This window comes from Gopherus evgoodei, chromosome 4 (genome assembly GCF_007399415.2).
Source record: "Gopherus evgoodei ecotype Sinaloan lineage chromosome 4, rGopEvg1_v1.p, whole genome shotgun sequence".
Taxonomy (NCBI): domain Eukaryota; kingdom Metazoa; phylum Chordata; order Testudines; family Testudinidae; genus Gopherus; species Gopherus evgoodei.
The window spans coordinates 143140382-143160707 of record NC_044325.1 but is presented as its reverse complement, the minus strand read 5'-3'; the positions used below and the strand labels follow the sequence as shown (position 1 = coordinate 143160707).

At 45.4% G+C, this 20326-nt stretch overlaps 1 protein-coding gene across 11 annotated transcripts in view; it reads right to left on the bottom strand.

The window, feature by feature from the left end:
- Window positions 1-10378: 10378 nt before the first annotated feature.
- Window positions 10379-20326, bottom strand: part of RHEX (regulator of hemoglobinization and erythroid cell expansion) — a 31549-nt gene continuing 21601 nt past the window's right edge. For 9 of the 11 annotated variants that reach the window (XM_030561606.1, XM_030561611.1, XM_030561608.1 and 6 more), the window contains 6 exons: window positions 18397-18459; window positions 17821-17889; window positions 17064-17093; window positions 14648-14758; window positions 12432-12493; window positions 10379-11179 (listed from right to left, as the gene is read on the bottom strand). In XM_030561606.1, coding sequence (XP_030417466.1) covers window positions 10973-11179; window positions 12432-12493; window positions 14648-14758; window positions 17064-17093; window positions 17821-17889; window positions 18397-18403 — 486 coding nt within the window. In that variant the 5' untranslated portion in view covers window positions 18404-18459 and the 3' untranslated portion in view covers window positions 10379-10972. Of the gene's footprint in view, window positions 11180-12431; window positions 12494-14647; window positions 14759-17063; window positions 17168-17820; window positions 17890-18396; window positions 18460-20326 lie in introns of all 11 variants that reach the window. The other 2 variants (XM_030561617.1, XM_030561616.1) reach the window with 2 other exon arrangements.

Below are 20326 nucleotides of genomic sequence, written 5' to 3'. Positions count from 1 at the left end.
GTGACCAGCGCTATTAGCAAGAGGCTGCTCAGCTAAGCCTGCCTGAAAATTCATTAAAAATAATTACGCAGCCTATGGACGTGGTTTGCTCAGAGAGAAGAAAATTCAGCTCCTCCAGGTCAAAATGTACCTTTTACAATGTGTCAGCTGCTCACTCTGTTAGTAGCTGTATGTGACACTGCCCTCTGCTGCAATGCATGTGTAGAGTTCCCTCTGTAGACTAACTCCATTGAGGTCACTGGAGTTTTATTAATTATTGTCATTTATATTGTGGTAGCACCCAGGAACCCCAGCCATGGACCAGGACACCCTTGTGCTAGATGCTGTACAAACACAGAACAAGAAGTCAGGCCTTACCCCACAGCACTTACAATCTACTGCTGTAAAAACATTGTAAGTGAGCAGGGAGTCAAGCAAAGCATTTAGGAGCCTGATTCACTGTTACTTTGCCCCATGTGCAGCCATTTACACCCGTGTAAGGGGTGTGTAAAATGCCACCAGATCCGAATGGTGGCATTTCACAGTGACATTGCACTGGTCTGAATGACAGCACAAGAGGTGGGATAATAGAGTATCAGGCCTGGTGAGTTCTCTCCCTTTGCACCCTCTTCTGGTGAGTTTGTTCTTTGTATGTAATTGATGGCTGCAGAGCTTCATCGCCTGGCACCTAATTTGGCTGAAACCGTGGAAGTCTGTATCAGGGGTCTGCAAAGCACAGGGCTGTACGTGTGCCATTTATTGACAGGTTGTTTTAGGGCAGATCCCACTGACAGCCCTCCTTGTACCATTCCACAAGCTCAAAGCAAATGGCAGTTTTGCTGTGGTCAAGTAGCTGATGCTCAGATCTTAGGTAATCTTCATTATCCCTTTGAATTCTGTAAACCCATTTCTCCTAGTCTTTAGCAACATGAGGCACCTGTCAGGGATGATGTAGATAATATTTAGTCCTGCCTTGGGTGCAGGGGAGTGGATTAGAAGACCTCTCGAAATCCCTTCCAGTCCTATGATTCTATTATTCTATTTCTCAGACTCTCAAAAAAACCCAAACCAAACCAAACCAACTACCAACAATCCATCATGTCTTTTCCAAGAGGGGACAACTGAGAATGACAGGGTCATGAAAACAACATTCTATTCCCTGTACCACAAAGCGCAAGGTTCCCTGATGCTTGTGATGCCTGTATGTGGCCACAAGTTATTACATAGCCTCAGCTGGCCTGTGAAATTACCATCAGTGGGTTTGCAGTGTTGTTGTGGCCATGTTGGTCCCGGGATATGAGAAAAGGTGGATGGGGTAATATCTTCTGTTGGACCAACTTCTATTGGTGAAAGAGACAAGCTGTTGAGCTCCACAGATCTCTTCTTTGGGATCCCTTGGTGGGAAAGTACTGGTCCTCCTTGCAGAAAGAAGTTCCCTCTTTCCACCCTGCAAAGGTTAGTTTTGTTTTGAGGTGCACCTTGCCTTAGTGCTTAGAGTAAACCTGCCTTGTAGAGACCTTTGTCTGAGCTCAATTCACATGCTCACCTGCTCCTCTGCTGTGTAACTTCCCAAAGGTACTTTTCTGCTGTAGGCAGCACTGGTTGTGGTTCTTGAGCGGGACCTCTTTCCTCTGAGTCTGTATGAGTCCCGGCCCATCTGCCACAGAGGATGCTGTCGTGTTAGAGATGGAGTCCTGAACACTTGTGATCCTTAAAGGGCTAGGTGGAGGAGTCCTGGCTAAATTCCAACTAATCTAGACAGTTCCGCCTTCCCTAAATGCATTGTGCCATTTCAGCTGGATTCAGCATTCTTATTTCTTGGCCTCGGCTGTTGTGCGGTGGTGTTGTGCGCTATTAAACAGCTGCTGCATTTCATCTCAGAGGTGGCTGCACCCCAGTGGCCAATGAAGAGGAAATTGTACTGTGCATAGGTTGTACATCAGTTAGTTAAGCTTGCAAAGGGCTTGAAATGGCCCATGCAAAGCTCGTAGAGTGCTCTGGGGTGCTACGGTGGGGACTTTCAAAAGGACAGAAGGACAGTTCAGGAGTTAGGATGCTAGCCTAGGACTACTGGGTCTCTGCCACAGGCTTTGGCAAGTCATTCAGGATCAGACCCTCAGAGGGTACGTAGACACTCAATTTCCATTGATTTCAGTGAGAGTTAGAGCCTTAGCCTCTCTGTAAAAAAACAGGAGACAATAACACTGCCTACTATACAGGGGCATTGTGAGGCTAAATGCATTAAAGATTGGGAAGTGCATCAGTATTACAGTCCTAGGGGCCATATACAGACCCTAGATAGGTATCCCACACTCCTTGAGTTAGGCACATCATTCCCTTAGGCTCTGTTGAAAACTCCAACCTACATATAGAAAATGTCAGATTACATTACGCTTCTGCGCTGACCTCTCCCTGCATTGCCTTGACTTCAAATCATATCTCGCCCTTTTTGCCAGCTCTTCTAGAAAGAAAACCAACAAATCCATCACCCTTTTTGACATCTACCCTTTTAATTCTGTAGCCCCATTTCTCCTCAGCCTTAATATCATTTCCCAGTCTCAAAACTGATCCGTCATGTCTTTTCCTACGGGGGACAACTCAGAACAACAAGATCATGAAGACCAAAAAAAAATCTCTGAACTCACAAATCGATAAGTCTCAAAACCCTTCATTTAAAAAATAAATAAATCCCAAGTTTGACTCTGTTCGAAAGGTACTGGAGGCTTCTGGCAGTTCCTTTGCTCTGACTGCAACTGCTACTGGCTGCTAGGATAGATAATGCACACCATCATAGGAAACAGAACCTTAACCGTATCACAAAGGGACCCATGTCTTCTAAAGTTTTTATTGTTTCGCTTCATTTCTTGCCAAATTCTAAATGGCACAGAATAGAAAAGATGGCAACATGCTGCATTTTCAGCAGTCACTTGGTAATCAATAGATTTTCCATGAGCATTTGGTATTTATTCCTCACGTGTTACTCAAGGCACTCGTGTTACATGGCAGACAGAGCCCTAGCAAGCTGACTGTATGTGTGGCATTATTTAGCCCTCCATTCAGCAGAGCATTTAACTCCATCCACACAGTCACCAAAGAACACATTTATCTTCTGAAGTTTAGCATGTGCTTAGGGGCTTTGCTACTAGGATGCGAGCACCTTCTTAAAGTTAAGTCTCTGCTTAACTGCTGTGCTGAATCAAGGCCTTTCTGCAGACCGTTACCTGAGGAAAAGATATCCTGCCTCTTCAGGGGAAATCTCCCAGCCCCGGTGGACAGACTCAGGCTAGTGGGGTGCACACTCGTACTCACCGTAAAGCTGAGTAGACAGAGCTTTAAAGGTGCGGCTTGGGTTTTTCTGTATCTTTAATAAAAGCGTAAAAGGACTTGTAATGGTGTGTTTGCCACGATACTAAGCCGACTGAGCATATCAGACTCCAAATCTTGTTTGAAACTGTTTAGTGCAGGGCAGTGACTGAGTTACATCAATACTGCTGGCCTTTCTAAATGAATACAAGGCCCCTCTTCAAACTACCAACCACCATCAGCTCAAGCCCTCACTCAGAATTTCAGAGATCACTAAATACCTCCCCTGGAAGCCTTTGACAGGCAATACTTCCCCACTCCAAAGCATTGAGTTTGTGAACGAAACAAGGAAAACTTCACTATGGAAAGAGAACACAGCATCAATCCGGGAAAACACAGCAGCAATATAGTCCAATGATATAGATGCAAAGTCAAACTCTCCCACAGTGACCTGGGCAGTAGTCTACTAACCTCACCTGCTGGTGTAAATAGCCAATAGCCTTTGCTATATCCCAGCAGCTCTCACACTTTTGTACTGGTGACCCCTTTCACATAGCAAGTATCTGAGTGCAACCCCCCTTTTAAATTAAAAACACTTTTTAATATATTTAACACCATAGACTCATAGAGTTTAAGGTCAAAAGGGACCATTATGATCATCTAGTCTGACCTCCTGCACAATGCAGGCCATAGAATCTCACCCACCCACTCCTGTAACGAACCCATAACCTAAGTCTGAGCTACTGAAGTCCTTAAATCGTGGTTTGAAGACCTCAAGCTGCAGAGAATCCTCTAGCAAGTGACCCGTGCCCCACGCTGCAGAGGAAGGCGAAAAACCTCCAGGGCCTCTGCCAATCTGCCCTGGAGGAAAATTCCTTCCCGACTGCAAATATAGCAATCAGTTAAACCCTGAGCATGTGGGCAAGACTCACCAGCCAGCACCCAGGAAAGAATTCTCTGTAGTAACTCAGATCCCACCCCATCTAACATCCCATCACAGACTACTGGGCATACTTACCTGCTGATAATCAAAGATCAATTATAGACCATTATAAATGTTGGAGGCAAAGTGAGGTTTGGAGTGAAGGTTGACAGCTTGTGACCCCCCATGAAATAATCTTGCAACATCCTGAGGGGTCCCAACCCCCAGTTTGAGAAACCCTTCTATATCCCTTCCCCATCTGTTAAACTCCACTCACAGTTTGGAGTCAGTGAGGTGGATCACAGTTTCAGAGTCTCAAAGGGCACATGAGCAGAATTGGTTCCAGCCCCCTGGAAAATGCTGCTTGGTTCTGTCCTAAGGCTCCACTACCTAAAATGTAATGACTTCAGCTTTATTTAGTGGCTGGGTCTGAGTGGCCTCGCCAGAGTTCTCTCTGCTGTGCTGAGGTCCTCTGCAGCGTCAGAAAAGAGCCCTCTCTGCATTGCACCCCGCAGAAAAGCTAGCCATGTCTCTTGTCTTACCATAAAGTCCTCTCAACAACACATAATCCCCAGGAAAGGAAAATCAAGAGGACATGGAATCCTCAAACAAAGTCCTTGAAACAAATTACAGAATCGCTTTCACCTGGATCTTCTTTTAAGCTAGTTCCATTACCTAACCAGTTCTGAGCTTGCTGCTCCCAAAGCATCACTGGAGGAATTCTGGCTGGAAAGCTTATGCAAAAGAAGATGTCTATAGTTTCACTTCCCCCTGTTCACCAATAAATAAGGGCAGAGATTGCCCCCTTCTCTGGAGCTTCTCTCCAGCTGCAGTTCTGGGTAAATCACTTATACAAAAACAGCAGCTTGCTGGCTGTTCTGCCTGCTGTTCGCCAACAGATGGGAGTAGAATGCTCCTTCCCCTCCCCAGCTTCAGGCCACCGGGTTTACATAGACTTCAGATTATCCTTCTTATTGATTTTCCTACTTACTCCCTGCATTCCTTGTGCACTCAACATTCCCATGAGCTTCTCTGGTGTATATTGTTATGAAACTGATCCCTTAGTTTCCTAGGCACTGCACCTTTACATTTCTGAGCATGCTGCTTGCTTGTGTGCAGGAACCCAGCTGTTTTCTTCTCGGAGCTGCTGCAGCCTGTTACAGCCAAGAGATCTACATGCTCTGCTCTCTGTTGGAGCCTTTTCTTGGTGTGCTTTCTTGTTGCTTTTTTTTACTTCCTCTGAAACAAAAGCCATTTTCAGCTGAGAGCCAGGTCCTCTGCTGGTGTAAATCAGCATAGTTCCATTGAAGTTAATGGAATTATCCCAAATTTTCACCAACATAGGATCTGGTCCCAGAAGCCTATGGCTGTTCTTGGAGTCTAGAAAAACATAAGGGGTCTGATTCTCCTTGACACAAAGGCAGCTTTGCATCACTCTGTCAGCGTAAGGAGGCTTTAAAGCGAGCGTGAATTTACACACCCTGAAAGACCCCTTTCCTCTGCCTGAACAAGCAGTACTGCCACCCCCAAATCTTCCAAAAGCACAAGTCCGCTCTCCCAAAATCATGAGACTTTTAAAAAAAAATAAAGGGTGGAACTTTTTTCTTTGCCTTCTGGTTTCTGCACCTTTAGCTCGCACTTGGTTCACATTTTCAAGCATCCTTCCACAACCACGAGAGCTAGAAATTTACTTTTTAGAAATGAAAGGGTGGCCTAGCGACTAGAGCGCTGGTCAGGAATTCAAGAGACTGGGGTTCTAAGCTTCAATATTAGACTGGTTTGACTGGCTGACCATGGGCAAGTCACATCCTATCCCTGTGCCCCAGCTTCCCCATTTGTAAAATGAGGATGATGAACGATACTAACGTTCTTTATAAAGTGCTTTGAGATCTAATGATGAAAAGCACGAGGCATTAATACTAATGTCATAAAACAGCATGGTTCCAGCAGCTGGGGATTTAAGAAAATCACTAAAAATAGTGAGATTTGTGATAAAAATCACAAGAGTTGGCAACACCGTGTAACTGAAGACCAAGGGCTTGTCTACATCAGAAAGTTGCAGCGCTGGTGAGGGAGTTACAGCGCTGCAACTTAGGAGGTGTACACATCTGCAGGGCACCACCAGCGCTGCAACTCCCTGTTTGCAGCGCTGGCCGTACTCCCGTTTTGTCTCGGGTGTAGAGGATCCAGCGCTGGTGATCCAGCGCTGGTAATCAAGTATAGACACTTACCAGCGCTTTTCTTGACCTCCGTGGAATAAGCAGGTATCCCAGCATACCTGAGGAAGCCTCTGGTAATCAAGCTGGTCTCCTTCCCCAGCTTGCTCTCTCGTTCCCCGAACCCCAAGCAAGCAGGTCTCCTTCCCAGAGGTTTGCTGGGTGGTTCCGGGAACGCGAGAGCAAACCGCGGCGAAGCTGGTCTCCTTCCCCGGTTTGCTATTGCGTTCCCCGAACAAGCAGGTCTCCTTCCCTACGGTTTGCAGGGTGGTTCGGGGAACGCGAGAGCAAACCGCGGCGAAGCTGGTCTCCTTTCCCGGTTTGCTCTCGCGTTCCCCGAACCCCCGATCAAGCAGGTCTCCTTCCCTGCGGTTTGCAGGGGGGTTCGGGGAATGCGAGAGCAAACCGCGGCGAAGCTGTTCTCCTTCCCCGGTTTGCTCTCGCGTTCCCCGAACCCCCCTTGAAGCCGCCCAACAGCGCTGCAGTGTGGCCACATCTAACACCACTTGCAGCGCTGGTTGCTGTAAGTGTGGCCACTCTGCAGCGCTGGCCCTATACAGCTGTACTAATACAGCTGTAACAACCAGCGCTGCAAAATTTTAGATGTAGACATGGCCCAAGTCTTTTGGGTGCTAAAGCAGTACAGGATCACTCTAGTGAGTACACAGCCACGGCTCCTTTGCAGTCAGTAGCTCAGATAGGAGGGTGATATGCTTTGAGAGGGGAATAAATGGCAGGTGCAGATGGATTTTGAACAAAACTTCTGCTTTCATATAAAGCAATAGGATGAGGGAGCAGAGCTCCTACCTAGACGCAGCGGTGCAGATGCTTCTAAAAGCCACTGATTTCAGAAGTCTCTTATGTGCTTTATCTGTTTCTAATTTGACTTGACAGAAAGAAGACCTGGGCAGCTTTGAATCAAAATACAATTCACATCAGGGCCAGTTCTCACTGCATTCCAAGCTAATGGCACAGCTCCCATGGCCTTGAATGGGAACAGGAGGAGGACTTGGGAAATCACTACAAAATCAGCTCATTGGTTTGTGCAGCAGGCAAGCTAATATACGCCACTCGCTGGCAGCCTTGCTCAGTCCCTGGAGAGCACAGAGACGCTGCTGCAGATACAAGTTCCCTTTGATAAACCGAGTCTTGATTATTAATGTACTTCTGCAAAATCAATTGGCCGAAAAACCATTATGGGCAGGAAGTTAGAGAGAGGCATAACCTGGGAGGCTCAGTTCCAGCCCCAGCTAACATGGCAGTGTTCTGGCTTAGGCCCATAAGCAATAGGCCTGATCCTGTGAGGTGCTAAATATCCTGGACTCCTATTCAAGTTAACAGGAGTTGCGGGTGCTTGGAACTTTGTAGGAGAGGTGTAGCCCCACAGGAGCAGGACCGATATTACCAGGTTGGAACTGCTTTCATTACTCTGCATAATCCCAGTGCAGCACAAGGCCCCTGCACTACTTTAAATTTTTATTGTGAGCACTTCAGCGGCAGTTAAATCATGCATAGACCTTGCATCTTGAATTTCATATATTGACTTTGAAATTGAATATAATGCATAGGGAAATCTATTACACACAGAAACCAACAGCCTGATTCTCCACGGCATTGCTCCTGCTGTTGTCACGTACACTTTGCACTGGTGTAAGTGACTACACAAACTATAGGGGAATGGTCATTCAGGCCCCAAGTGTTTGCCATACCAGATCAAAGCATAGGTTCAGCAAATCCCTCATCTTGCATCTGGCAGGGACCAACTCCCTACAAAATAGCACATCAAAGCCAGGTGCCTACAGGGAAGCCAAGTGATAGGATTCTGTGTGTTCAAGTGCATCTTGTGCCCATGGACTGTCAAGCGTGTTATTAAATCCTGGCTCTGACATTACTCCTGCCATTTGAGAATCAGGACCCATTGCTCAGAAGGGTAATTGCGAGACAGTCTGGGATCAAAGCTGCAGGCTGGAAATTGCTGTGGAGGCTGAGGTGGTGTTTTGGGACAGGATTAGGAAAGGCTCACACAACATGTAGGTAGAATTTCATTTTCATGGACTGAGAAGGCCAGAACATTATTGCAAGGCAAATAGTGCAGGACTGAACCTTAAATCCTTCCGTTCTCATACTGCATCTTGAAATTTAAAGTTTAAAGTTTATTTTTATTAGCCAGGATGGGCAGGAATGGTGTCCCTAGCCTCTGTTTCCCAGAAGCTGGGACTGGGTGACAGGGCATGGATCACTTGGTGATAACCTGTCTGTTCATTCCCTTTGGGGCACCTGCCATTGGGAGAGAGTTAAAGTGTGGGAGGGGGTTGTGACCTGGGGCAGGGAGTTCGGGGTGCGGGCTCTGATCAGGCAGCACTTACCTCAGGCGGCTCCCAGTTGGCAGCGCAGCAGGGCTAAGGCAGGCTCCATGCCTGCCCTGGCTCCGCACTGCTCCCAGAAGTGGCTGCCATGTCTGGCCCCTAGGTGGAGGGGCTAGGGGGCACTGTGTGGTACGCACTGCCCGTGCCTGCAGGTGTCACCCCTGCAGCTCCTATTGGCTGCTGTCCCCAGCCAATGGGAACTGCGGAGCCAGCGCTGGGGCAGCGCGTGGAGCTTCCCTGATCATCTCTGATCCTAGAGGCCACAGGGGTATGCCGGTCTCTTGCAGGAACTGTGTGGAGCTGACCAGACTTTTAATAGACTGTGAACCCCAGCTTCCCCCCACAGCAGGGCAAGCCAGTGCTTGCAGCTCCAGCCCCACGGGGGTGAGGGTGCGAGGCCCGGGGCTTCCGGCCCATAGTGCAAAGACTTGCCGTGGCTTGGAAGAAATGAAGCGGTGGGCTGGATCCAGCCTGCGGGCTGTAGATTCCTCACCCCTGATCTAGCTGGTTGTTACATGCAAATTAAGTATTGTATAGTTCACAAGGGTTCTTCTCTCTAGTCTGAACTAACTGTTAATGAAGGATCGGAAAAACTTCAAAAGGAGAAAAATAACAGCAAGAAGCAAATAAGGAAGTGTGGGTGAGTTGAGAACCCTCTCAAGATGCACATCTAAGGTTTGCTGAACTACAGTGGGGCAGGGGGAGCCAAAGAAGTAATTGGACAGCAAGTTTGCTTCATGAAAGAGGGGTTGCCCAGGTTTGGCAGAGAATGTTGGGTTAGAGAAGCTTCTTTGGACAGGAGAATAATTTGCATGCAGTGTTGTTGTAACCATGTCGGCCCCAGGATATTAGAGACAAGGTGGGTGAAAAAATAAGAGATATTACCAGGAGGATAGTTTGTTAGTTAAGTTCAGTGTCCAGGACATGTGTTATGATTTTGTTTTATATATAACCATTTGTTTCCAACAGTCTGACGCATGGTCATTTGAATTTCTGCTCTTTGATCATCAACTTATTCTTGTTTTCACCACCACAATACCTTCGTGCTCTGGTGTTAACTGAGGATCGCCACTTTGCTTAAGTCTTACAAGCTGGTTCTTTTTGGAACAGCAGCCTTCTCCCTGTGGGGGAGTCTTCTCCTTCAGTGGTAAGGGGCTGGACCCTGCAGAGATGTTCCAAGGACGCAGGGGCTGGCGTGTGCCTATACTACCTGTACAGAGACTGCGAGGACTGTGGAGGCCTGGAAGGTAGCAGTTGTGCTGCTGCAAGCTAGTGGTTGCAGGGAGCTGTTCCACAGCAAGCACAGAAAAGACTCCCTCACACCCCGAACAGGTGATGGAGAGGTGCCTCACAACCTGGGTACCCCTGACGAACATGACTGTCCTCAGCTAAAGAACGTTGCAGGCAAATCATCTTCAGAAAAGAGAGCCCCTGCCTTGTGGCTGGGTCGGATTGCCTGCAGAAGTGCCCAGGGAACTGCCACTCGAACACTATGAAGAGCTTTTAAAAAAATTAAAAGAGGAAGAGAGAAAAAAAACGTCAGCGTTGGTCAAGAGAAAAGACAAAGGTGGTCCAGGAAATATATTTAAACATTTTAAAAGTTGGAGTTTTTTAATTAATTGACATCAAGCAAATAAAAACACAAGTCAAATCAAAGGGCCAGTTCAGTTGGTGTAGCTCCATTGAAGTTGAATTAGGTTTTACACTAGCTGAGGATTTGGCCTCGTATTATATTTACTAGGTGTTCTTAATTACTCTCTTCTCTAAAGTGAGAACAAGGGGAAGCCAATGAAATGGAAGGGCATGTTTATCTCTGAGAAACGGAAATGCTGTTTTTACACAAGCTGTGAATAACCAGTGGAACTCACTGCCGCATTGTATCAACATAGCCAAGAGCTTCATAGGAATCAGAAAGGAAGAGACCTTTATATGGATAACAAGATCATGCACAGTTACATTAGGCAGAATAAAATGTTATAAGGAATATAAAGCTTCAAGCTTCAGGACATGACAGCCACTAATTGACGAGGATTAGGAGGAACATACCTATATGAACAGGTTGACAGTGACCCATGTGAAATGTGCAGAGACAGGATACAGGATACTGACTAAGGACGGATCACTGATTTGACCTGCTGTAGCAATTCTGATTCCTAAGGAAAACTTAGTTAATAGCATCTCAATAATCACAATTTCACTTCAGTATATTCTACGGGTTTGGAAGATACAGGGCTCGAGCAGGTCCAGAAATCCACCTTCTTTTTTTGGGGATCCACGTTGACATAGTCTGCTCCCATCTTCATGTTCTCATAGTCCCCTCCAGTGCTTGCACTGCGACCGGTAGCTTGGAAGACCAGGGATGTGTAATCGACCCTTTCTTCTGACCGAGGACACTAGCGTATGACAAACAGAAACCAGACCCGAATTCAGTCTAGTCTTCATAGCCATGATCAGCTCTGGTTCAATCAAAGTGGCATGGCTCACTTTAGGGGGTCCTTCGACCTCTAAGCTCACTACACAAATCCCACCCGTGTGTACATTTATCTATAGTCAGACATATTTGCATACCATGGAGAACAACTGCCATTCAAATCTTAGTGATTTCACTTACTATTTTAGTAGGATAATGAAGTGAGTTTGCTTGGGATTTTGCTGCCATGTCAGCAGTTTGATTTTGGGTCAGCAGCAACAGCTGTCAATACTGCAGATGGCACTGAGATCATGAACATTCTCAGTTAGGTTGACCAGACAGCAAGTGTGAAAAATCGGAACAGGAAGTGGGGGGGTAATAGAAGCCTATATAAGAAAAAGACCCAAAAATCGGGACTGTCCCTATAAAATCGGGATATCTGGTCACCCTAGTGTTGCTTTTCAGTGTTTTTCACACACACACACACACACACACACACACACTCTCTCTCTCTCTCTCTCTCTCTCTCTCTCTCCCTCTCTCTCCCACTCCCTCTCCCCCTCCCAGCCCCCTTCCTCCCCCCCCTCATCACACATACACAATATTCTGGAGTCCTGGATCTGAGTAGCCCTAAAATTCAGGCACTATGCATGCTCTTGTTGGCACCCTCCCCACCCCAGCACCTCAGTCCTCCCCTGCTTGTTTCTCATGTTTCCTCCCCTGACCAGGAAGTACCCTGCAGAAAGCACCACCATCTGAGAGCCAGTGTTCTAAAGTGTAAACCTGGGGAGGACATCATCAATCAGTGGACCAGGAAAAATTGCATGTGTGTCATCTAATCTGGCCAGCTATACTCTCTGCAATAGTCCCACTCCATTTTATCTCTCTTCTCTTTAAGTCCTGATGCCCACACCTTTCTCTTGGCAGTCTGCTGAATGGTGCCAAAGCTGGGAGTTAGGCTGAAGTCCTGTGGGGTAGGGATTGTCTCTTACAACAGGTCAGATTTCCATGAGAGTTCAGCTCCTATTTGTGCACCAAATAAGTGGGGAGATTTTCAGGGGAGCTCATCATGCTGGGTGCTGCTGAGCTCTTGGGAAATCTAGTCTCAAGTGTCTGGACAGCAGCATCTAATAAAATGGGGCCTAGACCTGGTTCAGGGTATACATTATGTCTACATTAAAAGAATAAATAATATGAATAAATAAATAAGCATGAGGTTGGTGCAATTCCCTTACCTGGCAAGTGGAAGGGCTGCTGTCTGAGCTCTCGGAGCTGTCTGAGGAAGTGCCACTGTCACCTTTAAAAAAGAAAAAAGTAAACATTTGTACCTTGAATAACTATAAGTTAGGAAATGGGCAGGGAGAAGAGCTGAATGGGAAAGGGGGTTAGCAGTAGATAGAGGCTCTCTCTCTCATATGGTGTTTGTCTATGCACACGGCACTATTTCTCAAACAATAATGCACAATTCCATTTTCTTCTCTCTTAGGGGTTCCAGTCATGAATCCAAAATGGGGTCCAATCCTGCTATCTTAATTTCTTGGCAAAGCTCCCATTAACTTCCGGGGAGGGAAGGGCTGGGCCCTTTAATTGTTAGGATGTGAGTCTCACTTACACTAATGCCTCTTTACACCACCCTGTCCCTGTAAAGGGGCCTTAAAACGGGCATATGACCCCTTTATATAGCGTCATAGATTCTAAGGTCAGAAGGGGCCGCCTGCATAACACCGGCCATGGAGCTTCCTCCAAGCCATTCCTAGAAAAACATCCAATCTTGATTTAGCAATTGTCAGGGATGGAGAATCCACCATGACCCCTGGGAAATTGTCCCAAGAGTTAATCCCTCTGACCATTAAACATTTACATCTCATTTCCAGTTTGAACGTGGCTGGCTTCGGCTTCCAGCTATCAGATCATGTTATATCTTTCTCTGCTAGACTCAAGAGCCCGTTAGTAAAATATTTGTTCTCCACAGAGATACTTATAGACTGTAATCAAACCACAGCTTAAGCTTCTCTTTGTGATGCTAAATAGATTGTGCACTTGGAGTCTACCACTAGAAGGCAGGTTTTCCAAACCTTTAATCATTCTCATGGCTCTTCTCTGAACTCTTTCCAATTTATCAGCATTCTTCTTGAATTGTGGGCACCAGAAAGGGATACAGTATCCCAGCAATGGTCACACCAGGGCCAAATACAGCCATAAAATAACCTCTCTACTCATACTCAAGATTTCCAAGTTTATGCATCCCAGGATGACATTAGCTCTTTTGACTGCAGCATCCAAATGGGAATTCATGTTCCACCGACTATCTACCAGAACCTCCAAATGATTTTCACAGTTACTCCTTCCCAGGATAGAGTCCCCCATCCTTATGCTGCCAGATGGGGTGTAAAGGGGCCTTCAGGCTTGTCTACACATGGAGCTATTCCTGATTAACTCCATATGTGGGTGTCTTGTTCCTGTTTAAATTAACCATATGGCTTAAGGAAGTCCCTGAATAACTCCATGCATAGACAAGCCCTTAACAGAAATGAGAACCAGGCCCTTAATATATTCCAACTCTGCAGCATTATGGTTGATTTTAAATTGGCAATTTGAAATTTTGCTTTTCATGATGATTAATGCCCACTCCCAATATGTGCAGTGAAACTCCACCCCCCCAGCCCTGTAGCCTGACACGTGGCATTACTGTACATTAGCAATATTGATCAGGGAATTCAAATGTTAAGTGTGTTAGTGGCGCCCGATGATCATATTCTCTAGTATAAAAATGTAAAACATGAAGAGTGCTGGCGTCACAGGCCCTTATCTGCCTGTCTGGAGGACTGAATGGAGAAGAACTCATCTGGCAAATGGAATGGGGAGGGAGGAGGTGATGTGAATTGCTAATGCATATAGATCACTTGTACAGGTCCTTCATTCCCCGTCCTAAAGCTAGGTTGTGTTTGCTGCTGCCCACTTCTACTGCTAACATATAAAGAGAGGCTCATCCCTTCCAGTGAATCAGGCTGACAGAGAAGTATTTTCATAGCTAGTTAAAGAAGAAATTATTGTGTAATGAATAAACTGCCCCCCCCCTCTCAAACACAGAAATATGAATGCAGGACCCACACCTTATGTCACTCATCATTTTCAAAAAGAGTGCAAAAAGCATGTAACACACTACCATAGCAGAGGAGTAACGTTAGACTCCCTTAGCATGGGTGTAAGTGTCAATGTAAGGTGAAACGCAGCGGTGAATCTGGCCCTGTGTTTCCAAACACCTGTCTGCAGGAACAAGTACCTGAGGTCAGACATTCAGCCGGCTTCAACTGGCCTTGGGCCACTGAAGTCAATGAAGCGATGCCAATTTACAACCGCTGAAGAGCTGGTGCAAGCACAGATTTGAAGATTGCAGGCTGCACCCACTGAGCCAAGACTTGATTATTTGTCCCCAAAGATGCAATCTTACCCCGGATGCATGGCCTTTTCAAAACCTCATTCGCTGCCTGGCAAGTGTTGGGTTGTTCTGGTTTTGTAGAAGGGCTGCTGCTGCTCACCTGACTGCTACAGGAATGATTGTCTGAAACGGAAAGTCAGATTTGCTCATTACTTCTGCTACTGTAGGGGAAAACATGACAAGGGCCATCACTTCAGGGCATGAGCTGATCACTAGGCAGGGACAATAAAAAAAAATCCCTCCTGCTATAGTATAATGATGCACAAGGGCTAGGCTATTTGTGGTTATTTGTGGTTTTCTTGTCTGTTGTCATTTCTGTGCCTCCCACTGGAGCACACAGTACAGGGCATTACAGGAGATGGTGCACTGAACTACAAGCAAAACTGGTCCCTCCTAGAAATGCCCAGTGCTTCACAAATATGAAAAAATGTCAGTATTGGCTCAAGAAAGTTCCTCTCCCACACACACACGTACACCAGCTATTCCAGTCCTGCGCTCCCCACATCCAGATCCGCCAGTGCCCCTCAACCCACATCCCAGCATCGTCTGTTATTCCATTCCTGGGACTTTCACACACAGATCCACCACTGCATTACAACCCGGTCCTAGAACATCTCATGTCAATCCTGCGAGGGCCTCTCCTGAGCAGACGTAATCATTTAAATCACACAACATAAGAGTCAGAGCGGGCTAGTTTATTTTTGAGGAGAACAAATGAGTGAGAAATTACTGAAACTACCAAATTGTGATCTAAAGCAGATTTAGACTCAGATATCTTGTGGTGAAAGGTTCACTGTGCTTCTGAATCTCCATCTGTACAAATCCAAGATCAGATTAAGCAACAGGGCTGATTGTTTTTTATGTTGATTTTGATGAAATTTCCCACATTCCAACAGGGAGATTTGAAATAAAAAATGTTTCAAATCAACTTTTGGAAATGCAGTGGCATTTTTTGTTTTAAAATATCTATTCAAAAGAAAAAAATTGTTTTGAAACAAAAACAATAAAACACCAATCTACTAATTTATTTCATTTTGATCCAAAGTGTCAGAATTGTCCATTTCAACATTTTTGATGCAAAACTTTTTGGAGTTTTTCATTTCACAATTTGCGTAAAAATATTTTTGATTTTTCATTCTGATTGGGAACAGAAAATAATTGTGAAGCGTTGACATTTCCTGTGAAAGGACAAATGTTCAAATTGCTGTAATTATAGACTAGTATAGACTATTTCATGTGTAACGTCCTGTCAGACAACTGACATTACGGGCCAAATTCTGCTTGTCTCACTCGTGCAAGTTGTCCCGTCAACCTGAGTGGGTCTGGCAGGATTTCAGCTTACTTAGTATGTATGTGATGACAACACAGGGTACCTCTACATAGCAGCTGGGAGAATTCTCAGCTTGGGCAGCCATACACAAAATAGCTCTGATTGTGTTAGTACCCAAGGGCTTGTCTACATCAAGCAGCTTTTAGCGACAAGGCTGTGTCAACACAGCCTTGTTGCTAAAAGTCAGCCTGTGTAAATGCTCTTTTTTGGTATTTCATTGGCAAGTTTGCCGACAAAATACTTCCAGCCCCGCGAGCGGCGTTAGCTTTGTCAGCAGGACAAAGCCGCGTTCACACTGCCACTTGCGTCGGCAAAATGTTTGCCTTTTGCCAGGGGGCGGGAGGAGGGAGGCTGGGGTTTTTTTAAGTACTTTTTAAAGTTTTGTCAACAACTTTGCAGTGTAGACAAGCCCTAAATCTAGCAGAGTGGCCTCAGCAGCATAGGTGGCAACTCAGGTTAGCAGCCCAGGTACATACCAAGGCAATCGGGCGGGACTGTACTTGGTGTCTAGCCTGACTCAGTGCTGCCACAGCCACGCTGCTATTTTTAGGTGCTAGCCCAAGCAGAGCTAGAGCGAGACGTCTCCCGAGTTGGAAATCCCACCTTCCCTGCTGCCGTGTAGATATACCCATAGTGTCCTGTTATAATGTTGTGCTGCAGCAAAACAACCTAAACACCGATTCTTGCTTTTTACTCCCAAATATATCACTTGTGTGGGCCCCGCCTGTCCTGCATTCCACACACAACGGGCCAGAATCTCAGCTCTTGTAAATCAAAGTAGCTCCTTTGCCTTCAGTGCATGACTTCAGTGGCCCTACGATTTATACCTGCTAAGGAGTTGATCCATCTGTTTGTCAAACCCCATTGGAACTTGTTTAAAAAGGACCCCTGTTCATTCTCCTCCCCCATCTTCTGGAGTGCTTGGCATTTCATAACCAGGACAAGCCATCGCAATTCACCAATTTGTGACCCTTAACAAACCAAAAGAGTTACTTTCTGTTGGCTCCTGGGCCAAATTCATCCCGTTCACTAAAATGGATTCACACCAGGGATGAATGGAGGCACATTATAAATGAAACCAATAACAGACAAAATTACCTATTTTCCTGCTGAGCTTGATGTAAAGCACTAGTAGGAGAAGAACATAGAAGATAGAGGTCACACCTGAGATGAGACTGTTTATCCACCAATAAAAACACATGCTAAGGGAGAGAAAACAATCAGGTTATGTTAGATCTTTCGAGTGCTGATGGGCTGACATGGTTTCAGATAGGACGTCATTTTTAAGGTGATTTTCCAAAGACTTTGGCAAAGATTTTCAACAGTGACCAGTAGTTTGAGGTTGCCAAGCTTTTGGGTGTCCAATTGGAGACAAACTAAATCTGATTTTGGGTGCTCTGCACTTTCTGAAAAAAATCAGGCCCCTTTAAGGAATCTCAAGTTGAAAGGCACCCAAATAAGACAGTGATGAGCATGGCATAAGAATCTATATAGAATAGGATAGAAATTGGGCTCCTAAAAATAGAGACACCCAAAAATCACTAGTCCACTTTTGAAAATCTTGGCCTAACTGACTATCAGACCTGGTTGTCCAGCAAGAATATATAGTTGCCCCAGTGACAGCCAAAATGAGATTTTAAAAATAAGCAGAGAGGAGTCCAAACCCCTTGGAGCCCATTTCTAGTTCTACAGATCAGGTTACAGGGGAGAAGATCAACCACCCAACTCTATGGAGAATTGATCATCAACTCCCTTTCATAGCAGGTTTCTCCCTCTAATAAGCAGCACTAATGGCCACTGCTTCATATCGCTGTTGGGAGCACCGAAAGGAAGAACTGTTTTATGCAGAGCTTACCTGAGACTAATCCTCCCAGCAGAGAGTCTTCACAGGCACGAAAAATGCTGAACAAGTTGCTGAGGGTTTCTAAGGAGAAAGAGACAGAACAAGGATATCTAGATCTAGGGACCTAATAGCAAAGAAGCAGCAGTGTCTTCAGAGCCAGATGAACACACAAAGGAAGATGTCCGGGTCCCCCAGGCTCCGATAAAACAACAATAATAATACTGTGCATGTCTATATCGCATAAAAGTGGGGTAACTCAGGAACAGGGAGGCTGAGCAATTTGCCCAGAGCAACACAAGGACTCAGTGACTGAGCTAGGAATGGAACCCAGAATGCCTGACTCCCAGTCCCATGCGCTGACCACTAGACAAAGCTCCCTCCTGTGCAACTTGGGCTGTCTATTGCACTCCTCTTGGCTTTCATTCCCCTGGAGCTGCCCTGAACCACAGAGGTTAAAACCATGCAATACCTCACGGGATGCCCTACATCCTGCCCCCATAAATCAGCTACCAATATGTGGATCAATTAATGCTAACTGTGGCACTGCGCTGTACTGGGCAAATAGCAGCTTCCATAAGTCTTCCTTACCATCCATTGAACCTTATGTGGACTTGGTGATGCTCCACAGCCAACTGCAATAAGGGGACAGAACTGATGGAGAAAAAATGTAATAGTCTAAGCAGAGTGATGCAACAAAAAAAAGAAACCGAGGCTGCACTAACATAAACAGAGAGGCAAAGGGATTAAAAAAAAATTAGCAATGGAATGGACTGTGTGCTGGAAATGAGGGAAGAAGTAGGGTTAGGAGAAGACATTATCATCATTAAGCCAACCCCAGCCAGCTCCATTGACTTTGATGCCGATTTTCATCAGCCAAGGATCTGGCCCATTAGGTTTCTACAGGGGCATCTGCCTGGTAGGACTTTTCCAGAGCTGCAAAAATTAGGTGTGGGAAAACAAATAAAGGGCGTTCCTCTTATTTCTAATTCATGGTTTATCTTTTATGAAGCGTTGCTCCTAGGCCTATCTAACAAATTCTCCAGTCTGTGACAAACTAATTGAAACTCACCAGGTTGCCCTGGGGTAACCAAGGGGAGAATACAACTCCCTTTGGCTTGTAGGGGAGGTTTTCCATTGACTTCAGCGGGAGCAGGAGCAAGACCTGCGAGGGGAATCTAGTTGTAGGCATGGTAGTAATCCAGGTACGCATTGCGCCTGTTTTGCATTGTAATGGCCCCTCCTGTTGTTTGTACATGCAGTTATTTCCCATGTGCTTTGCCTTACCCCAATTTACTTTATATGTATCGCCATAATAAAAATGTTTTAGAGGGAAAAACAAAGTGCTACTTTATCAGACAGGCCTGCAGCGACAGGTGCTTAATAAAAACTTGTCACAGTCACAGATAATACAGAACTGTAAATAATAATGTTATTTCCCTGTCCCCCAGTGTCTACCTCCATTAGACAGCCACTGTCTCACATTCTCCCCAGGATAGCTGACTCAGGAGCAGGATTAGGTTTCGATAAGGGATTCTCTACATAGTATATAATGAGAGGTTCATAAAAAGGACTCAACACCAATGAGAAAACTACTTCTTATCCAATTATAACATTTGGCTAGATGACACATTTTTAATGCAAAGCTCTGTTGACTGCAAAGTGTGGTCCTGCTGCATGACAGACTCTTCTTACTTCAGCAGTACTTCTGATTGCAAAGAACATCAGTATCATTCTGAAGAGTATGTTTCTCTATGGGTCCTAAAGGTGCAGAGCAGCAACAATTTCTATTGACTTCAGTGGGAATAAAATTGCACTATCAGGATTCAGCATATCTCAGTGCTTGGTCCAAATCGGGGTAGGCAACCTATGGCGTGCGTACCAAAGGCGGCATGCGAGCTGATTTTCAGCGGCACTCATGCTGCCTGGTCCTGGCCACCAGTCCGGGGGGGACTCTGCATTTTAATTTAATTTTAAATTAAGCTTCTTAAACATTTTAAAACCCTTATTTACTTTATATACAACAATAGTTTAGTTATATATTATAGACTTATAGGAAGAGATCTTCTAAAAATGTTAAAATGTATTACCGGCAAGCAAAACCTTAAATTAGAGTGAATAAATGAAGACACGGCACATCACTTCTGAAAGGTTGCCGACCCCTGGTCCAAATGGTGCAAGTTGGGCCCAAAGTTATTCAGTAACAAATAATAATACCTAGCTCCTAGATAGTGCTTTGCATCCAAAGATCTCAAAGTAAGGCTGCTGTAGCCTCAAACATGCAGATTGTTAGTTGCAAAACCAGAGCTCCATTAAGGATCCTCTACTCACTTGAATAGTCTGTACTCACATAAGCAGTCCCACTGACTTTGATAGGTCAATTATGCGACTAAGGCCCATAATTAGCCATTGCTAATGAGAGAGAGCAAATATTCATTTGCTAATTTTCAGCTGCACAATGTGATAATAAACCAAGTGAGCTATTCTCCGGATGAGGCATGAGAGAATTTGCAGAGTATTA